Genomic DNA, 20,395 nt, shown 5'->3' on the forward strand with positions numbered 1-20,395 from the left:
GTTTCCTTTATATGTGAAATAACTAAAATAGAATTAATTAAAGCATATATACGGAAACCTAAATAAAACCCCCATAGTTTGCTCAAACTTAGGGTTTAAATATACCATCGTGACTTACTCGACGTCACAAACATCCCTAAATTTTTAAAATAATTTTTGGACGGCTCACGCGCCCCTACGCACTGGCAATGGCACCGCCAGACACACCCCTACGCGTAGGCCAGTACCGTCAGGAATATTCCACTGAATATTCCATTAAAAGCTAACATAAGTTAACGGCGTTACCTGACGCCGTCAGGAATATTTCGTCAACTCTGATGGAATATTTTGTCTCCTTCTCCAGTTCTCCTCGCCATCGCCGCCGTCCACCTCCGTCTGTAACTTGGTTTTTCACCAGATTTCTGAAAAATTTTCAAACTCACTATTCTCATTCATTTCTCAACGATTTTTTATGTACTTTATATGGATTTGAAGCTCGTGAATAGTAGAATGGCATTATACCTGTTTGGAGTCCAAAAAGTGTATGGATGTCGTCGGAAAAAGCCTCGAAAATTCTGGCCAAAAGTGAACTCTTCGAAACTCAATCGTTTCACTTCCAAATTTCTCCCAAATTGTTATAGGAGCCTTAAGGAGTTGTGTAGAAGCCTCCCCAAGCTTCAAAACTTCCTAACTCGCTCGAAAACACGTCGAACTTAGTTTGCCCGAGTTCAACGTTGAAAACTCATCCATTCCAGGTTTCAAGAACTTGATTATGTTCATGAGGACGAGATGAACATGAAAATGAGATTCTTGGGGTCGATCCGCAAGCTTTGAAGCTCGTTTGAGGGTTTGCAGAGAAGAAGAGAGTACACAGGAGAGAGAGAAGAGAGCGAGAGAGTTCATTTTCCCCTTTTCTGATTAGGGGACATAAATGAGGGAATGGATGAGATTGGTGAGAAAGTGAAATAATGGAGGAGGGTGCACAGGATGGGCTAAATAAAAGCTAGGGATAGGGTTTTGGATTTTGTACAGAAAAGAGTATCGAAAATCTATCCGGAATAGTGTTTTCACACTGATAAAGTTTACATAGACTCGCAACAACGTGTACAATTTAAATGCGATAACGAGAAATAAAATAAAAGCGATATGAATACGTCCACGTCACTTGCCAATAAGGGCGTAACCGTCAATACACATACTAGGGGATAAATTACATAGGAAAATTAGGGATGGTCGTCACAAAAATCATCCATAAAAACCCGTTGGGTTCTCTAATACTATATTTAGATGAAGAAATTTAAAATTACTATGGAATTTTAAAATGACGGCATTTTATTTTCTATAATTTATGAATTTTCTTGTTTGGTTATCCTAAAAGAACAATGAAATTAAATACAGAATTTGTTATTTTTAAACTCTCAATCATAAAAATTGGGAATGACACCTATTTACATAAAATTTAAACTTGGGAATTGAGGTCTCAAATTCCAAGTTTTTTTTTTCCACCTAGAAATTCTATATTTCTATGTTGATGAATCTAAACAAGGGAATTAGTGCATGTCAATTTATAACTTATGAGTTTTATCTAAATTCCAAGTTTATTTTCCTCATTCATATAGTGTAAGAGCATGTCTTCTTGGACAACCTTTTCATTTGGACCTACTCGTGCAACTTTGTATTTTCTTTTGTCATGATGCATTGTTGAAAGGTGATCTGAACTATTGAATTACTTGGTCACCTTTTAAAGACCATATATGTAAAAAAAAAAAAAATTAAATAAGAGAGTTTTTAGTGATTGAACAATTATTCAATAAATAGGTGCATCATGTCAATTAAACATTGAAATTGTGACAATATTAATCGGATGGTTTTAATAATATTTGACTTGGTTCGTTTCTTGTAGAGTTGACCTTTATAAAGTGACCTAGAGAATAGACAAGTCAAATCATCAATTATAAGATCGTCAAAATAGATGAGAAATTAAAAGGAAGATCCAACCACTTAGTGTTACGGTCTAGTAGTATTCATCTTGATTTGTAAGTGAGAGGTTTTAGGTTCGATTCTCACCAAAGACAAATTTGAATCACATTTTTGCTAGCTTATTGTGAGGCTAAGCCCACCTCCCTCTTTAATGTAGATATTATCGTTTGTTAAAAAAAAAAAAAAAAGAAGATCCAAACTAGAAGATTGTTAGCATACCATTTATTTGCTTTGGTTTTTCGTATTTTTGTGCATGAAACTGTTGCAACGTATTTATAGAGGTTTTGGTTTTGGCTAAAGAAAAGTAATTTTGTGCATCAAACTGTTGCAACATGGGCCAACACATCCCCCCAAAACAATGCATACAAATCCAACGGGCACAATCGGAAAAGTATCTCTACTTTTGTTACATGACAAATAAAGTTCTTTCTATTGCCTTTTTTAAAAAAAAACAATATTTATTTACACTGAAAGGGAGGAGGGTGGGTCCTCATAATGAATTTAAACCTCTCACTTACAAGTGAAGATGAACACCGCTGAACCGTAGTACTAAGTGACATTTATATTACCCTTTAAACATACGCCTCTATTTTTCTTGCTTCAAAAGAAATGACAACTGATGGTAAAACACGGTTATGCATAAGCCTCTATTTTGACAAAGTTATATATTCTTATTCTCCCATGAATGCGAGGAAGTTTGCTTCTTTAACCAAACAACTTCCTCTACCAAGTAATCCTCTGAATTTGTCTTCCTAATAATTCCTTTCTTAAGGTTTGAGAACCAATAGGACGATGAAAAATCCAAGCGGAGGAACATAATTACGCTAAAAGACTGTAATTAAGTTAAAAATTAAGAATATTCCATAAAGATTATCAGGGTTAGCCCAAGGGATATAGTTGAGTGAGAAAATGCGTTAGGATTAAGTTAGGTCAAAAGTTCAATTCTCTTCCATTATAACAAAATATAACAATATGAATGTGGCTCCGAACCAAGTAATAATGCATAAACTTACATTATTCATAGAGAATTTAATCTTCTATGATTTCAATTATTGTCTCCCACTTGATTGAAATATTATATTATTGTCGCGTTTTAACTAAAAATATATATGTTCCCATGAGAAGATGAATGTAGTCGCTCAATGGGATGATGATATCTTGAAAGTGAATGATTTGTTAAGCCATGCCTTCCAGCTACTCACTGATCCCTTTGGAGCTGTTATCTCTGCCTTTCTTTCTGCAATATTATTCTGCACTTGCCTCTGCTTCTTGGACAGCACAAAGTTTCCTTCCCCCACGAGATCCTATGGTTTCCCAGGGACTTAAAGCTACAAGTTGATTCTAATTAGCTCCAGTTAACAACAAAAACAAAGTGGAACTCATTGAAGAAATTCATTATTTCTCAACAACAAACCACAGTTTAATACTTATAAATTATTTCTATTATTCCTTTTAATGAGGATTTCTCTAAATGCATGAAACCGCATTTTATTATGTGTGTAACCCTAGTTAAATTGCGGTTTTATGCATTTACATCCAATGACAAACCACTTTCAAATTGATAACAACGAAATAAAAATAAGTAGAAATGGGAATGTTAGCTTTGCCGCTGCAGCTTCACGAAGTCGAAAAAGACATATCAATATAAATCACAAGAATTAGAACTCATCATCATAAGACAAACATCCAAATTAACACTTGAAAATGAAAATATTGTTGGCAGTTTGATTTGATATGTGTTTCTGAGAGCATACCATCAGATCATGCATAAGTGCAGTGTAGAAGGAAATCCTTGACATTGGAACCAAGAACACGTAGCCGGCCTTCGCTGGCGTGGGAATTGAAAGCTGTGTCGATCACTCGAGCTACAAGATCATCCTCCCTTACCACTAACCTTATCGGTCCTGCACTTCCAAGAACATTAACTGTGATAAAAAAGAAAACCTGTTCGTCTTCAAGGTATGAGCAGCATCAGTACTGGTCTTCTTATGCTTCTGTAAATTAATTCTCTCCAAAACCTTCATCTTCAGCATTCTTTGTTACCCTTTTTTTGCCTTCTCCTTTTCGCTGTACGAGTTTTTTTAGACAAACCCAAGTAAGCATAACAAAACGAAACACGAAAAATGAATCTCGGGCGAAAGAAAGAGATTTGGTGTTCAGGGGTGAAGGCCAAGGCAGCGGTAGTACCAAGCTTGTCTGCAAGAATCAAAGGAGGAGGACAGCGCGCGAAGGGCATATGCCCAAAAGTCCTCTGAGAAAGGAAAGGAAGGAAGTACATGAAGAAACCAGAAGTCTCCACGATTCAAGACTCAAAGACTACAAGAAGAGGGAAAGAAATCTAAGGTGTTGTCTGGAAAGAAGAATATCTTCAGCAGACATGAAAAGCTAGCATCGTACAAAACATATGCCTACAACTTCCGTTTATGTTGTTAAACCAGTGTACGAAAAAGGAAGCAGATCCTCTGCTCGGATTTATACACATACGACACTTACTGCGGATTCGTAGCAACATCGTATATGTGTTCAAAGGCAAATATATTTTCGCACTGTGACAGATAGTAGAACAATTTTAAGATGTTATAGTAATCGATAATAAATTTTAGTTCCTGGGCCTTGGTTACATAAATTTTGTGTTTCACAAATACTGGAGGCAGATACCAGGGAGAGATCTGGTACTGCATGTCGTGATTCTTAAAGGCAAACAGAGGCCCAATTCTACTCCATAAGGAAAGTTTGGTTAAATTTGAAAACGGATTTCTGCACATTTTTTTCACCTACAGACGGTAGAGCTCGTCCGATTTTTTCTTAATTTCTAATATTTCTCAACAATCAGGGCCGGTCTTGAGTTTTTGGGTGCCCAGTGCGAAAGTTCAAAATGTGCCCTTTTTAAAAAAAAAAACATATGTTAAAAAAAAAATTTAACGAGGGCTGGAACCCAGTCGAAGCTGGGGGGCTAGGCCCTCACGCCCAAATTATATTACCTGAGAAAATATACAATGGGGGGGACATAGTACCTAAACCCCGACAATCAAAAGTACAATCATATACAACCACTCCTAGCAAATCTTTTTCAAATTTCAACCTTTAAGAAATTGTCTTCTAGTATTTTTTGAAGCAAAATCATCAATTATATCATCATACTCCAAGTCTTCAATCTCATCATTTTCAATGCATAAGATTGCTAATCCATTTAGCCTATCTTGAGTCATAGTGGTCCGCAAGTAAGATTTTAATAATTTCAATTTTGAAAAACTTCTTTCTGCAGATGCCACGGTCACAGGTACAGTCAACATTACACGATAAGCAATCAAGACATTAGGACACATGTCAATTTCTTTGACAAAGTTTGCTATTTCCATGGATGTCCAAGGGTTATTAGAGAGAAATGCTTCTTCAGGTAACATCATTTGCAAAACCTGTAATTCGGAACATAAGTCGGCTCCATCTACATCCATGGTATTTCCATGTTTCAAATGTGCTTCAAGATTCATACAATTTTGTTTTAGCTCTTGATCATCCAATGAAATTAACTTCGATGCATCAAACAAGAAGCCAAAAATATATTCAAAAGTCTTTAACTGTTCAAACCTGTGTTTCAGTTGAGAAAGAGCAATATCCACTATAACAAGAAAATAATCTGTTCTAAATGATTCTTCAACAGACTGTTGTTCCCTTTCATTACCATCAACTTCATCATGATGTCTTTTTCTAGGTCTATGACGTTTAGTTTGAAAAACAGGGTCAATTTCCGAATCAAGTGCAATTTCTTTAGCATCACTCATGACAGAAGCAAAACCAGTTTCTCTATAGTTTTCGAAAAACATAACAAGTGCTTCCAATGCCTTTACAGCAACATCAAGACGCATGTCTTCAGATTGTAATTTTGTACTCACCATGTTAATCTTCAACAAAATGTCATACCAAATAACCAAACTTAATACAAAATCAAAACTTGAAAGTTCTCCTGATGCTAAACATTCTGCATCCCTACTCAATTGGAGATTTTCAGTAATTTCCACCAATTTAAACAAAGCATTTCTAACCTGGGCTACTTGGGACTTAATCGCTTTAACACTTTCAATGTGACTTTCCCATCGAGTAGTTGACAATGACTTCAAAGTTAAACCATCAATATGTTCAAGCAAAATATTCCAACGCTTTGTAGAGTTGGAAAACACTGTATATATGCATTGACACGCTCCAAAAAAAGATTTTGCTTTAAGACATGAACTTGCCATATCACAAACTATTAAATTAAGACAATGAGAACCACATGGCATGTAAAAAGCTCTGGGATTTATGTCTAGCAATCTTTTCTGGACACCTTGGTGTTTCCCTCTCATGTTAGATCCATTATCATAACCTTGTCCCCTCACATTATCAATATCAAGATCAAGAGACTTTAGGACATCTTGCAACTCATTAAAAAGTCCTAATCCTAATGTATCTTCTACACTTAAAAACTTCATGAAATACTCCCTTATATTTATTGACCTACTTGACAAGTCAACACATCTCAAAATTAACGTCATCTGTTCCACATGACTTGCATCAGGAGTACAATCAAGAATGACAGAAAAAAATTTGGCTTCTTTGACTTTTTTAATGATTGCGGTTTTGACTTTTGAAGCTAAAGTAGCTATCAACTCATTTTGAATTTTATGGCTCAAATAGTGATGATGAATCTCTTTATTCTCAATGAGTCGAAAATGCTCTTGCATTATTGGATCAAACTCTGCAATCATTTCAAGTAAACCTAAGAAGTTGCCATTAGAGTCTTCATAAGGTCTTTCATTTGTTCCACGAAATGCTAAATTATGTATGGCAAGACATTTCACAACAGCAATAATTCTAAGCATCACTTGTTTCCAATGATTTGTCTGTTTCTTGATTCGTATTTGAAATTCTTTGTCAATTGTCTGATTTTTTGTCAATCTACTTTTCAACTCAACCCAAGTTCTCGAATTAACGAGATGCTCTTTACTCTTTTCATGTTGGTCAATCTTCACACCAAGATGTCTCCAATCACTAATTCCATCTTTTGCTAACTCACTTTTTGAAGCAATTGTTTTAAACAATTTACAACAAAAGCAAAAGACTTTATCCAACTCTTTTGAGTACACAAGCCATTTCCTATCATAAATTTCACCCGTTCGTAATTTTCGACCATAGTAGTGTGATGAAAATTTTCTAGAGAGTTTATCCTTAGGATACATGAAATTAGTTTCTCGAATTGGTCCCTTTTCTATAAGTAAGTCTCTCATTTCTGCATTAAGGTCATCCCAAACTTTTGGATCATAAATGTTTAAATGGAAAATAGGTTCAGGAGATTCAATATTTTCCTCTACACCAATATGATCATCATCAACATTTAAATCCACATCACCACCATTTTCATGATCTTGAGACTCATCACCAACATTTTCCTCTAAATCACCACTATTTTCTTGGTCATTAACATCTTCCTCCACATAACCACCAATTTCATGATCATGAGACTCCCCAACAACATTTTGTGACCTTCACCAACATCATTTTCTCTCAAATTTTCAACCAACTCATTCTTTGTAGAAAAAAATTTATTAAGAGATCATCTTAAACTTTCGGCAATTTCATTATCCTTTGCCTTTTTTTTCCTTTTCATATTACCAGAGAGTTGTTTCCTAAATGACATGGCTTTGATAATTTGTTTGAAAAAATTACCTACACATGATATAACAAAAATTTCCTATTAAAATTATCATTCCAAGTCCAACACATATTATATATTATAAAAACACTAACATCTATTATATATTATAAAAGCACTAACACATATGGTTTAACATATTATAAAAGCTCTTAACACATATGAAATCAAATAATTCAATTAATCAAGAATTCAATCCATCAACAACAACAATTCTATACATCAATTATCATATAATTCTATGTCACTTGCAAAATTTAATTTAAATTATGAATTAATAATTCAAATTTTAAAAATTAGTTTATCAAATTACCTCAAAAGTTACTCGGGTTGGTGAATGCACAATGGCAAACAGCAGCAGGGATTGTGGCTGAGAAAGACAAAGACCTGTGTTGGGGTTGGAAGGCCGGAAGCTGCAACAGCAGTGCAGATGGCAGTGGGGTGGGAAAATAACAGACGGTTGGGGGGAAAACAAAGGGGCTGGTGGGAAATTGGGAAAAGGGGAATTAGGGTTAGGTGGGGGGGGGGGACCGGGGACAAGTGGTCCCTTTACATTATTTTTTTTTTTTTTTTTTTTAAAGGCCAAAACTTGGGCCGGTCCAATTATATATATATATATATATATTTTAAATCTTGAAAACTTGGGCCCTTTCCTTTATTGTCAAATTTGGGCCTCTTGCCCTCCATTCCCTATTTTGGGCTCTGGACAAATTTTTTTTTATACCTAATTATTTGGACTTTTTTTTTTGGTGCCCCTTTAAATTTTGGGCCCTGGACAATAGCCCTGGTTGCACTGGGCATGGGCCGGCCCTGTCAACAATAGATCTTAAAAATCAAAGTTGTATCCGTTCCCCCCTATTACCTTCACTTCATAGCCTGATTAATGCGCTTTTCAAAGCGCACTTCTACGTCCCTTCGTCAAGCTAAAGTTTGTTTCTCGGGATGGTCTGGGATCAGCGCAGGCTGCGAAGTCAAAGTAGTTGTGAGGCACCGAAGGTGTCCATGTGGAAAGCCATCGCCATTGTATAATACTTCCTAACTAGAAACCAATAAAAATGTCTAACATCGAAATCATACATTGTGTAGAGACAGAAACTATCCCACATCTTCCTTCCTAATATCTACTTATTTATTACAATTTTGAGAAGAAAAAAAAGTGCTCCTTAATTTTGAAAGTGATTTTTGCACATGTAACATCCCACATCGTCCAGGGGAGTGGATCATGTAAGCCTTATATGTATATTCTCATCTCTACCAGCACGAGGCCTTTTGGGAGCTAACTGGCTTCGGGTTCCTTAGGAACTCCGATGTTAAACGAGAAAGGGGTCAGAGCATTCCTATGATGGGTGACTCACTGGGAAGTTATGCTCTTGTGAGTTCCTAGAAACAAAACCGTGAGGGCGTGATCGGGGCCCAAAACGGACAATATCGTGCTACGACGGAGTCGAGCCCGGGATATGGTGGGGGCCAGGGCTGGGATGTGTCAATTTGGTATCAGAGCCAATCCTTGGCCGGAAGTGTGCCGACGAGGACGTCGGGCCCCTAAGGGGGGTGGATTGTAACATCCAACATAGCCCAGGAGAGTGGATCATATATATGTTCATATCTCCTCATTGGCTTCGGGTTCCGTATGAACCCCGAAGTTAAGCGAGAAAGGGGCCAGAGCATTCTGATGATGGGTGATCCACTGTGAAGTTTTACTCTTGTGAGTTCCCAGAAACAAAACCGTGAGGGCGTGGTCGAGCCCTAAAGCGGACAATATCGTGCTACGGCGGAGTCGAGCCCGGAATGTGGTGGGGGCCCGGGCCGGGATGTGTCAGCACATGTCTTCTTTTCGCGTGCATACTCTAGAATGCATTTGGTCATTAAATTAAAGAAATCAAATCAAATTCTAAAAACATAAATAAATAGATATATGGAATTTGACGTGGAGTGGACCTTACAACCAGTCCTCAGTTTTAGCAAAAAATGGTGATGCCTTTGGAAAATGTTTTGTACGCATGATCTATGAGGTACAAATGTGACCTACACATAATGGTCAACCTTATTATCCGCATTGCACCTACTGTTCAATGTTTGGTCACCAAAATTTACATAATCCAAAACAACTAAAGGCTTAAGTTAAATTACAAATCTTAATATGACAACCACCAAAAATTGAGATCTAGCCATCATAGAATCCGTTGTATCTAACCATGAAGAAATTGTAAAAGAACAGACGAATCTGAAGAAGATTCAATCGCAAACAATTCAACCTCACAAAATAACAAATAAGAGTCGTGATTTGGTATAATACAGGAAGCACACGAGCAAATCACATCAAAGTTTTTCATAATAAATTTGAATCCTCGTTCGTGCGAGTCTATGACTAGAAATTAGAAAGAAAATGAGAGTGGTATTCCTTTCCTACTCTATTTTGGTATGGAACGATTTTAGAATTCCTATCTTACTTTTTGGAACAATTTTGGTATCCACAAACCACACAAAGGAGTTTCCTGTCCTATGTTGTCAGCTACCCATTTTTAAATAAAATTGAAAAAGGAGATAAAAGACAGGGAAATATCCCAAACTGAGATAATTTCTTAATTTTGGGATAAGAATAGGACAAACCGGTTATGTACACTATACACAAAATCAAAATTATTAAAATACGCACATATAAATAGGTTATGTCCTCCCATTTTCTGATTTCTCTCTCTCCACTCTCTCTCTCTCCCTTCCTCTCTCTATTCTCTCACTTTCTCCCTCACACACTCTCTCCCATTCTCACTATGCACACACGGCGCACTGTCATCCCTACTAACACCGTCCAAATCGAAGCCACCACCAATTTCATCTTGTCCTCACGAGTCCAAGACAAGTAGCCTTGTCAGGAATCTCATCCTGGTCGTTGTTATCGAAACTCAAGTAACTGCAAGTTTTCCCTACATTTTCTAGCAACACGACAAACAATTGAGGCTCGAGACCACCACCACTGGACTCGCATTGACAATGGGAACAAAGCCCAATCATTAAATGCTGGTGTGTTTTTGGATGAATGTTTCGAGATTTGCTCATTGTATGTACACTACATGCACATGATATGCTCACAGATTTGAGCCAACCCAAAAACTTAGAAGTTAAATTAGGGTTTGTGTTTCATGTTGGGGCCTATAGGTTGTGGAATAAATTTCAAGTTTTGACATGCTACAAAACTGGGATGGAACAATTTCTGGTTCAAGTGTCCAATTGTAGAAATTTGTGAATTTTTTTCCATAATATGCATGTGGTGTGCATGTAGGGTGCATGGCTACATCTTATTATGAGAAGTGGGAATGTTCACTAGTTATGATGCACGTATGTTGTGCCCGGAATTTAGCGAGTATGAGCTTCAACGGAAAAAAAATTAACAAAAAGCTTAGAGGACATTAAGGTTCATGTGTGTCCATGAAGCAACAACGAGTATTATGTTTTCCACGTGCACGGTTAAATGGTGATTGATATAAGTAACAAGAATTTTCAAACCACCACTATAACTTTATATACGTAACAATTATATTTTAATTGTATCCACTATACCAACATGTTGTCGTTAAAGTTTCTTAATAATGCAAAAAATAGCTCGTTGCTTGATCTCCAGTTCTATGCATATCATGTGTATGTACTATACATATTAAGTGCATGTGGTGTGCATATATTGTTTATGGTAGTGAAGTCATGGTGATGACGTCATTTTTCTGATTTCGAAGAGAGAGCTATGAGCTTTGGATTTTTGAGTTGGCTCAGATCTGTAAGTATATCATGTGCATTTCATGTACATACTATGGAGCAAAAAATAATCAAGAAAATTATGGAGGCAACACGTGGACTTTTGGGTAAAAAGGACAAAATCACCCTTGAGGCACACCGGGATTCCTACGCGCATGCAACGGGCAATAACAACTTAATCATGGAAGAGTCAAAGGTGATCAAAATGGTATTCATTCAAAACTCTCTCATCACTTCTCATCAAATGCTCACTCAAAAGGTAACTCCCAATTATCCTATTTAAATTAGAATTGATTATCAAGTTAATTACAAGATATTATTTCACATAATATCTTGTAGTTAAACTCATAATACCACCATAAGTGGCCGGTCCCTATTCTCCAAATAGGGCCAGCCACTTCCTTATAAATAGTCCCATTTTCTCCACCAAAAAGCTAATTCATTCTCCCTAAAAATTCCCTAAACACTTTCTCTCTCAAATTCTAACTTTGGCATCGGAGATTCTTCGGCTAAAGCCCCCCTCATTCATCGTGGGCACGTGAGGCTCTTGGCCTTGATCTCAGGTGTAATTATTTTGCAGGTGTATTTTTGTCAAATGAGAAAACAGCGGAAATTTGCATCTACAAATTGGTGCTTTCATTGAGAGTCTTGATTCACAAGCTCGAAGAAGACTCTCGCATTCAAAGTTTCTCATTTTTTGTTCATTCGTAGATTTTTCATACGTTCGTATTCCTAGAATTTTTTATACAATTCTTTGAATAAACGTAAAAGAAAAGTACAATGACTAGAAATTCGAAAACCACAACAAATGGAACTTTCTACGTTCAAGAATTTGGACCACGACGATCTATGAGGCTCAACGCGATGGCTAATGGAGCGGTACCACCTCCACAGGGCACTACCGTGGCAGCCACCGTGGCAGCCACCGTAGCAGCCTTTGACAAGCCCATGGTAAGCAGCAAGCTTAGGAGCCGAGTGCAGCCCAAGTTGCTGCCCCAGCAGCACAGGCCCAAGTTTAATGCACGGCCCAAGTCGTCCAAGGCTAACGCTAGCCAAAAGCGCTCCCAAGTCGAGCCCAGGCCCAGGCCCAATGCCTACACGTACCTCACGCGAGGCAGCCCATGCCAGTGGCCCGACTCACTCATATGGCCCAATCTAAGAACCAGCCCACTCCTGTGGCCTTCCAAGCAATCCAAACCGGTCCAAGATTGATTCAACCATCCCGGCTTCAGATTTCTGGACCGATGATTGAACCGAAGGTATTTTCATATTATTTTTCCGTGGATTTGATATATCCCAACTCAAATCTCGTGCCCAAAGTCTATTACACTTCCATTACTCAAGAAGACGCATACCATCTAAGTCCTTCGAACCCAAATGGCGAACAACACTTGTTTCGACAAGTCGTAGAGTTGACAAGCTCCTTCACGCAGCAGATGACCTTGGCAAATCAACTCTTGCAGCGTACCGAGATGCAGCGTGCCCCAAACGAGGTGTCTCGAAGTAGGATAGAAGTAGACGAAGAACCTCTCTAGCAGCGTCCTGGCAAGTAGCTACTCGACCAGTCATGAATTGAACATTTTAGCATTGTACCCTTCCGACTGGGCCCTCGAGATAGCGTATACTCTTGTCTTGGCGCGTGAAAGAGCATGCATTCTCGGTTAGGCCCACGGACGACTATACACTCACTGTTGGGGCCATACTTTGATAATCAACATGAGCAAACCTTCGAGTCGAAGTGTTCATTCCTGGCTAGGCCAGTAAGGAGCATCCTCCACCTCATATCGAAGTAAGTAGCACGACTGATGAAGAAAAGCAGTCACTCAATCCGATTCAAATTCAACCAGTAGTTTGCGAAAAACTCACTCGCCTACAAGGAATGCACTATATGCACCGCAGTTGTGGCATATACGAGTTAAACACATGGAAGAGCAGCCTAGGCCAGCAGGTCAAGACCAGAGGCAGCTGAGAGCTTCGCTACCTTAACAAAGGAAAATTCAAGAAGAAGTAAAGATGTACTTGATTGAGTGATTGTGCGATTTCTAAAAGAACTACGTCATTGATAAGGTGCTACGACGGGACATTCCCAACATATGATAAGATGCTACGACGGGACATTCCCAACATAAACAGGCCACCATTCACGGAAGAGATTGAGCAGGCAGAGCCTTCACGCAAGTTCAACATACCACATTTCACATTTTTCAAATGAGATAGAGACCAAGAAAGACACCTAAAGCACTACTGAAGCACAATGATCATCTATCGGAACAATAACGCTCTCATGTGCAAGATGTTCACTACCACTATATAAGGCGAGGAGTAAGATTGGTTCCATACCGTGCTGTCACAATCCATCCGGAGTTTCGATGAGCTTTCTTTGGTTTTCACCAAGGAGTATTCATCATATCGCTCGATCAAGAAGAAGTTGGATTCAACTGAAGAATAACCCAAAAAAGTCGATGCGCGACTATATAAATAGATTTAAATTAGAGAAGGCAAAGATAGTCTGATACAACGACTCGATAGCTAATGCAACTTTCCAAAAAAGGCTATCAGGAAACCACCTACTGCTACATGGTTATGCCTTTTGGCTCAAGAACCAGGGAGGCACTTACTAACGACTGGTAAACATGATGTTTAAGAAGCAAATTGGAGTAACCATGGAGGTCTACGTTGACGACATCATGGTGAAGGGGAAGCGGTGATCAGACCACATCAGTAACTTGACAGAAATTTTCAACACCCTTAGAAAGTACATTCGGAGTATCTTCAGGTAGATTCTTATGGTACCTAGTAACTCAACGAGGAATCAAAGCACATCCCAAGCAAATCTGAGCAATCCTAGAGATGAAATCTCCAACTACCTTGAAAGAGATCCAAAGCTTAACCGGACGAGTAACTGCACTCAACCGTTTCCTTTCGTGGTCCACCGATCAATGCAAGATTTTTTTCAAAACTATCAAGAGGGCACAATGAGACAAATGGGATGAGAAGTGTGAAAGAGCTTTCCAAGATCTGAAGAAGTATCTCACATCATCTCCCTTACTATCCAAGCCGGAAGCAATGGAGGACTTATACATTTACTTGGCAGCCTCAAAAGTAGTAGTGAGCTCTGCCCTCATATGAGAAGAGTTGGGGGCCCAACTGCTGGTATCTACACTTTTAAAGCTCTGCTCAATGTGGAAACTAGATATCCAAAGATCAAAAAATTAATTTTGGCACTAGTTGTTCCGGCTCGGAAGCTCATACCATATTTTTCAAGCTTATACAGTCATCGTTATGACTTAATATCTTCTACGATCAATCCTACATGGTCCAAATGCTTCTTAACGAGTAATGAAATGAGCATTGGAACTTGGTCAATACGGCATAGTTTTCTGACCTCGCATGGCAATCAAGGCCCAAGCCTTGGTGGACTTTATAGCAGAATTCACACCTTGCCTAGGTGACGCAACAAAGCGGACCAACGACACATTGGAAGCAATCGAGCATGCCCTAGCCGAGCCTGCTTCACCCAATGGAGACTCTTGGCATTTGCACGTTGATTGTGCAGCTAACCACAAGGGCTCGAAAGCAGGCGTGGTTTTTGTCACCCCAGACAGTTCGATACTCAAGCAGGCAATCACTATAGGCTTTAAAGCATCCAACAATGAAGTAAAGTACGAAGCCCTACTAGCAGGCCTTCGAATGGCAAAAGACTTGGCGGTGAAAAATATTGCAATTCATTCTGATTCCCAGCTGGACTACTGGGGAGTACACGACAAAACTTCCGAAGATGGCACAATACCTAGAAAAGGTATGAAAGCAACTCGAGGCGTTTCAGACTTACACCCTCACTTAAGTTATGCGGGCATACAACGCCCACGCGGATACGCTAGCCGGCCTAGGCTCCGTCCTCAACCATCAAATCAAACGCTCTATTTCAGTGGAGTATCTAGACAAGCCAAGGATAGAGGCGGAGCCAGCAGCCGAGGTGTCACAAGTTAGTACAACTCCAAACTGGCAAGATTCCATTATAGACTACCTGGTCAATAACACACTCCTCATAGAAAGATTGAAGTTTAGAAAGGTCCAAACCAAGGCAGCATGCTACTATATGTGGAATGACATTTTTGTCCGGAGATCCTACACTGGGCCACATCTCTGCTGCCTAGCACCTCTCGACGACCTAAAGGTTCTAAGATCAATCCACGAAGGCGTTTGTGGAAATCACTCTGGAGGTTAATCCTTAGTACAGAAAGCTCTAAACGGGGGCTACTACTGACTTACTATGCATCAAGATGCTAAGAAGTTAGTATAAAAGTGTGATTGCTGCCAACGTGACAAGCCAAAACCAGCACTGCCTGCCAATGAATTACACACGTAGACGAGTCATTGGCCATTCATGCAGTGGGCAATCGACTTGGTAGGGCCAATGTCGCCTGCTACTGGGGGTAGAGGCATGATGATCGTGGCAATTGATTACTTCACCAAGTGGGTGGAAGCAGAGCCCATGACAACCACAACTTGTGTGTGTTGTTCAATCATTCTTTATGGTTGTTGATTGTATGAGTTATGAATTAGCAAAGTCGATTTATAACAAGATCCTAATAATGCGTTTGGAATAGATAAGTTTTGTTAATGTTTAATTAATATTCTACATTCATTTGGACAATATTTTCATTTATTCTTGTACAAAATACTATTGGCGAGTTATCTATTTTAATCCTATTCGAGAGATTACTTGAGGCCTGGAGTCGAGTGTGTCTAATCCATTTCAACATTCTACCTTAATTGACATGCCCCAATCTCGATATTCCACGAATACCAAGGTAGGTACGTGTTGGCCGATACCCAAGGGTGACGAAAGCCATTTATAAAACAGTTATCAACATACTAACCCTTAAGTTTTATGAAAACACATATATCATGATAAATAAAATAGGTTTTCCGAAACCTAGCATGCCATGCAATGTCTCAAAACATATCTCATATATATCGTAATCATTAGTGAATGTCCAATATCCCTCTAGGCCCCATGCCAGCTCCCCATCTATGTGCCAATTGCCAGAGGAAAATCACCCTTAGGCCTTGTGCTAATAACCAGATAAAAACCATCTTTAGGTCCTATGCCAACATCGTAACCGTCACCCAGGATGGAATCTATCCCTCGCCCCGTAGCGGAATTGGGACCACTAGGTAAGTACAAAACCATTAAACATACATTTATTTGAAAAGCAACTTCTTAGTATAAAGTCATCCATCATTTATACTATACAGAGGTGTTCGAAACATGTTCTAAATATTATATCGCCATCCATCAGATATCCTATAAAGAACATGGGTTATAGGAAAAATAGTAATAATTCAAACTAGCCTTAATAAGCATGTTATCTCATAAAACGTAATCATTAAATCATGTTTTTCATGTATGCATTACTACTGTTAAAACATGCCACTCACAGATACTTGGCCCCCAAAGAGCTACGCAAACTAGCAAACAAGGAATCGTCACAAATAATTGCCCTTAAGCACATAAAGGGTCCAATTAATAAAGGTCTATTATAACAATTGAATTTGGGAAAACGGACATTGGAAACAGATTCAGGATGTCGAATTACCCTAAGAAGGGTACCGGGTAAATTTCATAAAAGTTCAACACGGGAACATTCCAGAGAATATTTCAGGAATATTCCTCGAAAAGCTCCAGGAATATTCTTGGAATGTTCCAACCGGATTTAGGGCTTAGGGTTTGGACTTGGGTTAGGTTTAGGTTTAGGTAGGTTGGGCTTAGGATAATGCGTTAATGGGTTAAGGGTTTCTAATTTAAAATGGGTTTTAGGGTTGGGTTATATTAGGTTTGGGCTTGAAAGCCTGTGGGTCTTGGGCTGGTTCAATGGCCCAAATGCCTGTCTCACTTGGGTTCTCAAATGGGCTGGGCTTGAAGGCCCGACCCTATTCCTTTAGGTTTTAAAACAAAATAAACAAAATAAAAATAAAAGGTTTAGGTTGGGTTTGAGAGTTTAGGCCGAAAGGTCCTAGGACCAAAGGCCTAAATTTCCAAAAGGGTTTTCGGTTAGGCTTTAAAGGATTGGGTTTAGTTTTCAACAGCTGAAGGCCCTAATTTGTTCGGCCCAAAGGCCTGGGTTTACTGAACTGTGGGTTGCTAGACCCATTCAAAAGAGAAGGCCGGAATTCAGCCAAAAATTAGACAAACTTTAAACGTTAATAACTTTGTCAATACTCAACGAATTCGAGTGAAAAAAAAATGAATGTTGTAGTTCTCAACGAGATGAAGAGAATGGTACCTTGCATGATGTCTAACTTGCCGTGGTTTGGCCAAAAAATTCCTCGAAAGATGCGGAGGTCACCAGAAACTAGGTAAGATTCAAATGAATATAACTTCTTCAATACTCAATGAAATTAGGTGAAACAAAAAGGAAATTTGTAGTACTCAGTGAGGGGAAGAGATTGATACCTTTCATGCCGGCTAACTCGCCATGGTTTGGCCGAAAATTGGCTCGAAAGTCGTCGGTTTCTCGCTAGAAACTGGATTTGAGTTTCCAGGGATGTTTCCTACACCAAACGTCTTGGAAAAACTAAAAATACAATCCAAAGTAAGATCCAAGAAGTTTTGGGTGATTCTCAGGACTTACCATCATCGGAAATCCAAAAAGTTGTTGGAAAAAGAGATGCACAGTGGCAACTCCACAGCACCAAAAGAACAGGGAGGTTTTGGGTGTAGTCCAACCTTGCTTCAAGTTTTGTGGATCGCACGGGAAGGTTTGGGTGGGGGTGGATGAGGTGGTGACTGTCAATGGGTATGTATGTGCGATGATTCTCAGGGAGGGAATGAGAGAGTTGCAGAGAAAGGGAGAGAGGGGACTCACAGGTCCAAGGGAAAAGTGAAGAAAGAGGGCTAGGTAGGGGAGACCAAAAAGGAAAGGGAGCCCCACGAGCACACACATTAAGACCCAAAAACAATTTAAAAAAAAAACCAAAACTATTTTAAAAATCGGGCGTGGGGTGGAACATTAGAGCACTTCCACCGTGGGAAATGCCCTCCCAGGCTATTCACTATTTAATCCACCTAGTGAACAATATCTACCTTTTGCATCTTCACCCCTACACTGCCCTGGCAAAAAGTAATAAAATATTAGTATTTTATTTATTTATAAATAAAAAATAATTTCATTTGTAATTTCGGATAAGATTTTTAATCGTCCTCGTTGTGCCACGTGTCACTATCCGAAAAGACAATTATTGGTGATGGATTTCGATAAGATTTTTATCCAATGCCTTCGTGCCACGTGTTGGTACCTTTTCATAATCGTTGAGGATATATTTCCGATAAGATTTTTAATCAATTACGTCGTGCCACGTGTCATAATATGTTTACAATTTTTTAGGATAGATTTCGATCAGATTTTTAACGAATGATAACATGCCACGTGGCATTATCTACAACCTAATCATTTCTGAATCCTCCATATAATCCACCATCCATCCTTAGAAATCTCACACCAATTTTCTGAATATCTCTATCATTATTCATAGTTTCTGCTTCCTTCTTCACCAAAATCAAAATTTGTATCATTATTAATATGTATCAATTTTCTAAAGATCTCTATCATTATTCAAAATCTGTATCATTATTCATAATTTTTGCTTTTTTCCAATTAAAAAAAGTACTTTATTCATCATCACTTGACCAATTTATGGTGCTAGGATGATCTTCTCTTGTCGTGCTAGGATCATCTCTACTTGCTCTCGCTTCTCTTGCACACCTCCTTCGCACCACGTCCACTTTCTCCGACTTCCAAAAATATTTAGAATTTGGAGACTTCCCTTCTAAAGGCGTGTTCATAATGTCACGATCTCGTTGAGCCACTCTTTCTTCTCTAACAAGTTCCCTTTCTTGCCTAATTAGCTCTTTTTCTCTATCATTAGCTTGAAATGCTCTCGTAACAGCTGCAACTTTTGCTTCCTCTCTAGCCTTATCAGCCTCAAATTTCTCCATTTCCTGCACCAAAGTCAATTCACCTTGGCGAGCAAGTTCTTCCATATACTTTGCATAATCATTCTTGGAAGCACTCCCTTTTCTCTTTGAAGCCTTCTTAACTTGAGGCCTAATTGGATAACGGGTCGACCTCGACGCTTGTTCAGGGGGGCATTTCGGGCACTTCTTCTGCGTCATCTTCATGAACATGCGAGGCATGATCGGGTGTAGAGTGTAGAGGGGTGTTGTTCATGAAAACCTTTGGACCGACAGACACAACTTTGAATTCAAGACAATCTTTGACAATATTCCAACATTCCCACCGGTTGAATGATTTGTTTTTGCTTTTGGTTTTGTCATTATACCAAGCTTGTACTTGAAATTCCTACACAATGCGGGAGAAGAAATAATTATAATGAAAGTAAGTAACAAATAAATAATATAAGAAATAATTATAATGAAAGTAGGTAACAAATAAATAATATAAGAAATAATTATAATGAAAGTAGGTAACAAATAAATAATACAAACAAATAATTATAATGTAAATTTGGGTATAGTACAAACAAATAAATAATATATTGTTACCCGATCTGCTAAATTTTCCACACTTCGAAGATTACTACTAGCTTGTGCCAAGGCATCTCTCCATGTACTAAATGATTGGCTAAGTAATTTCCAACAACTGGACATCGATTCTTTGGTTCTTTTCCCACCAATTTTCTCAAGAAAATTGGTATGAATAAGACTCCACATTTCTCACAACTACATCTCATTACCCATAAGAGGATCATGAGTAACTTCAACCCAGCTAGTACACAACGCAACATCTTCAATAAGCGTCCAATTCGTATCTGCATCAGTAGTTATTTTGTTGAAAAAAAATGGATTGAAACTTTGAGAGAAAGATAGGAATGTGGTTGAAAGTAGTTGAGAAAATATGAAATTGTGGTGTAAGTTAGAAGATAATGAGAAAGTATTTATTGAAAAGTAAAATCAATTTTTTTTTTTAATTTTTC

General features: G+C 38.4%; 1 protein-coding gene and 1 long non-coding RNA gene across 2 annotated transcripts; both read right to left on the bottom strand.

Annotated features, from left to right (window-relative positions):
• Positions 1-2,872: 2,872 nt before the first annotated feature.
• Positions 2,873-3,848, bottom strand: LOC114827068 (uncharacterized). Its single transcript, XR_003776383.2, has 2 exons — positions 3,714-3,848; positions 2,873-3,287 (listed from the first exon to the last, which is right to left on the bottom strand). It is a non-coding gene; the product is annotated as an uncharacterized lncRNA (long non-coding RNA).
• Positions 3,849-5,036: 1,188 nt separating this feature from the next.
• LOC139187909 (uncharacterized) lies at positions 5,037-7,670 on the bottom strand. The gene is made up of 2 exons (XM_070804531.1): positions 7,663-7,670; positions 5,037-7,479 (listed from the first exon to the last, which is right to left on the bottom strand). The coding sequence occupies exons 1-2, from the start codon at positions 7,668-7,670 to the stop codon at positions 5,037-5,039; spliced, it is 2,451 nt and encodes an 816-aa protein (XP_070660632.1).
• Between the last annotated feature and the right edge of the window lie 12,725 nt (positions 7,671-20,395).

This window comes from Malus domestica, chromosome 09 (genome assembly GCF_042453785.1).
Source record: "Malus domestica chromosome 09, GDT2T_hap1".
In the NCBI taxonomy this organism is placed as follows: domain Eukaryota; kingdom Viridiplantae; phylum Streptophyta; class Magnoliopsida; order Rosales; family Rosaceae; genus Malus; species Malus domestica.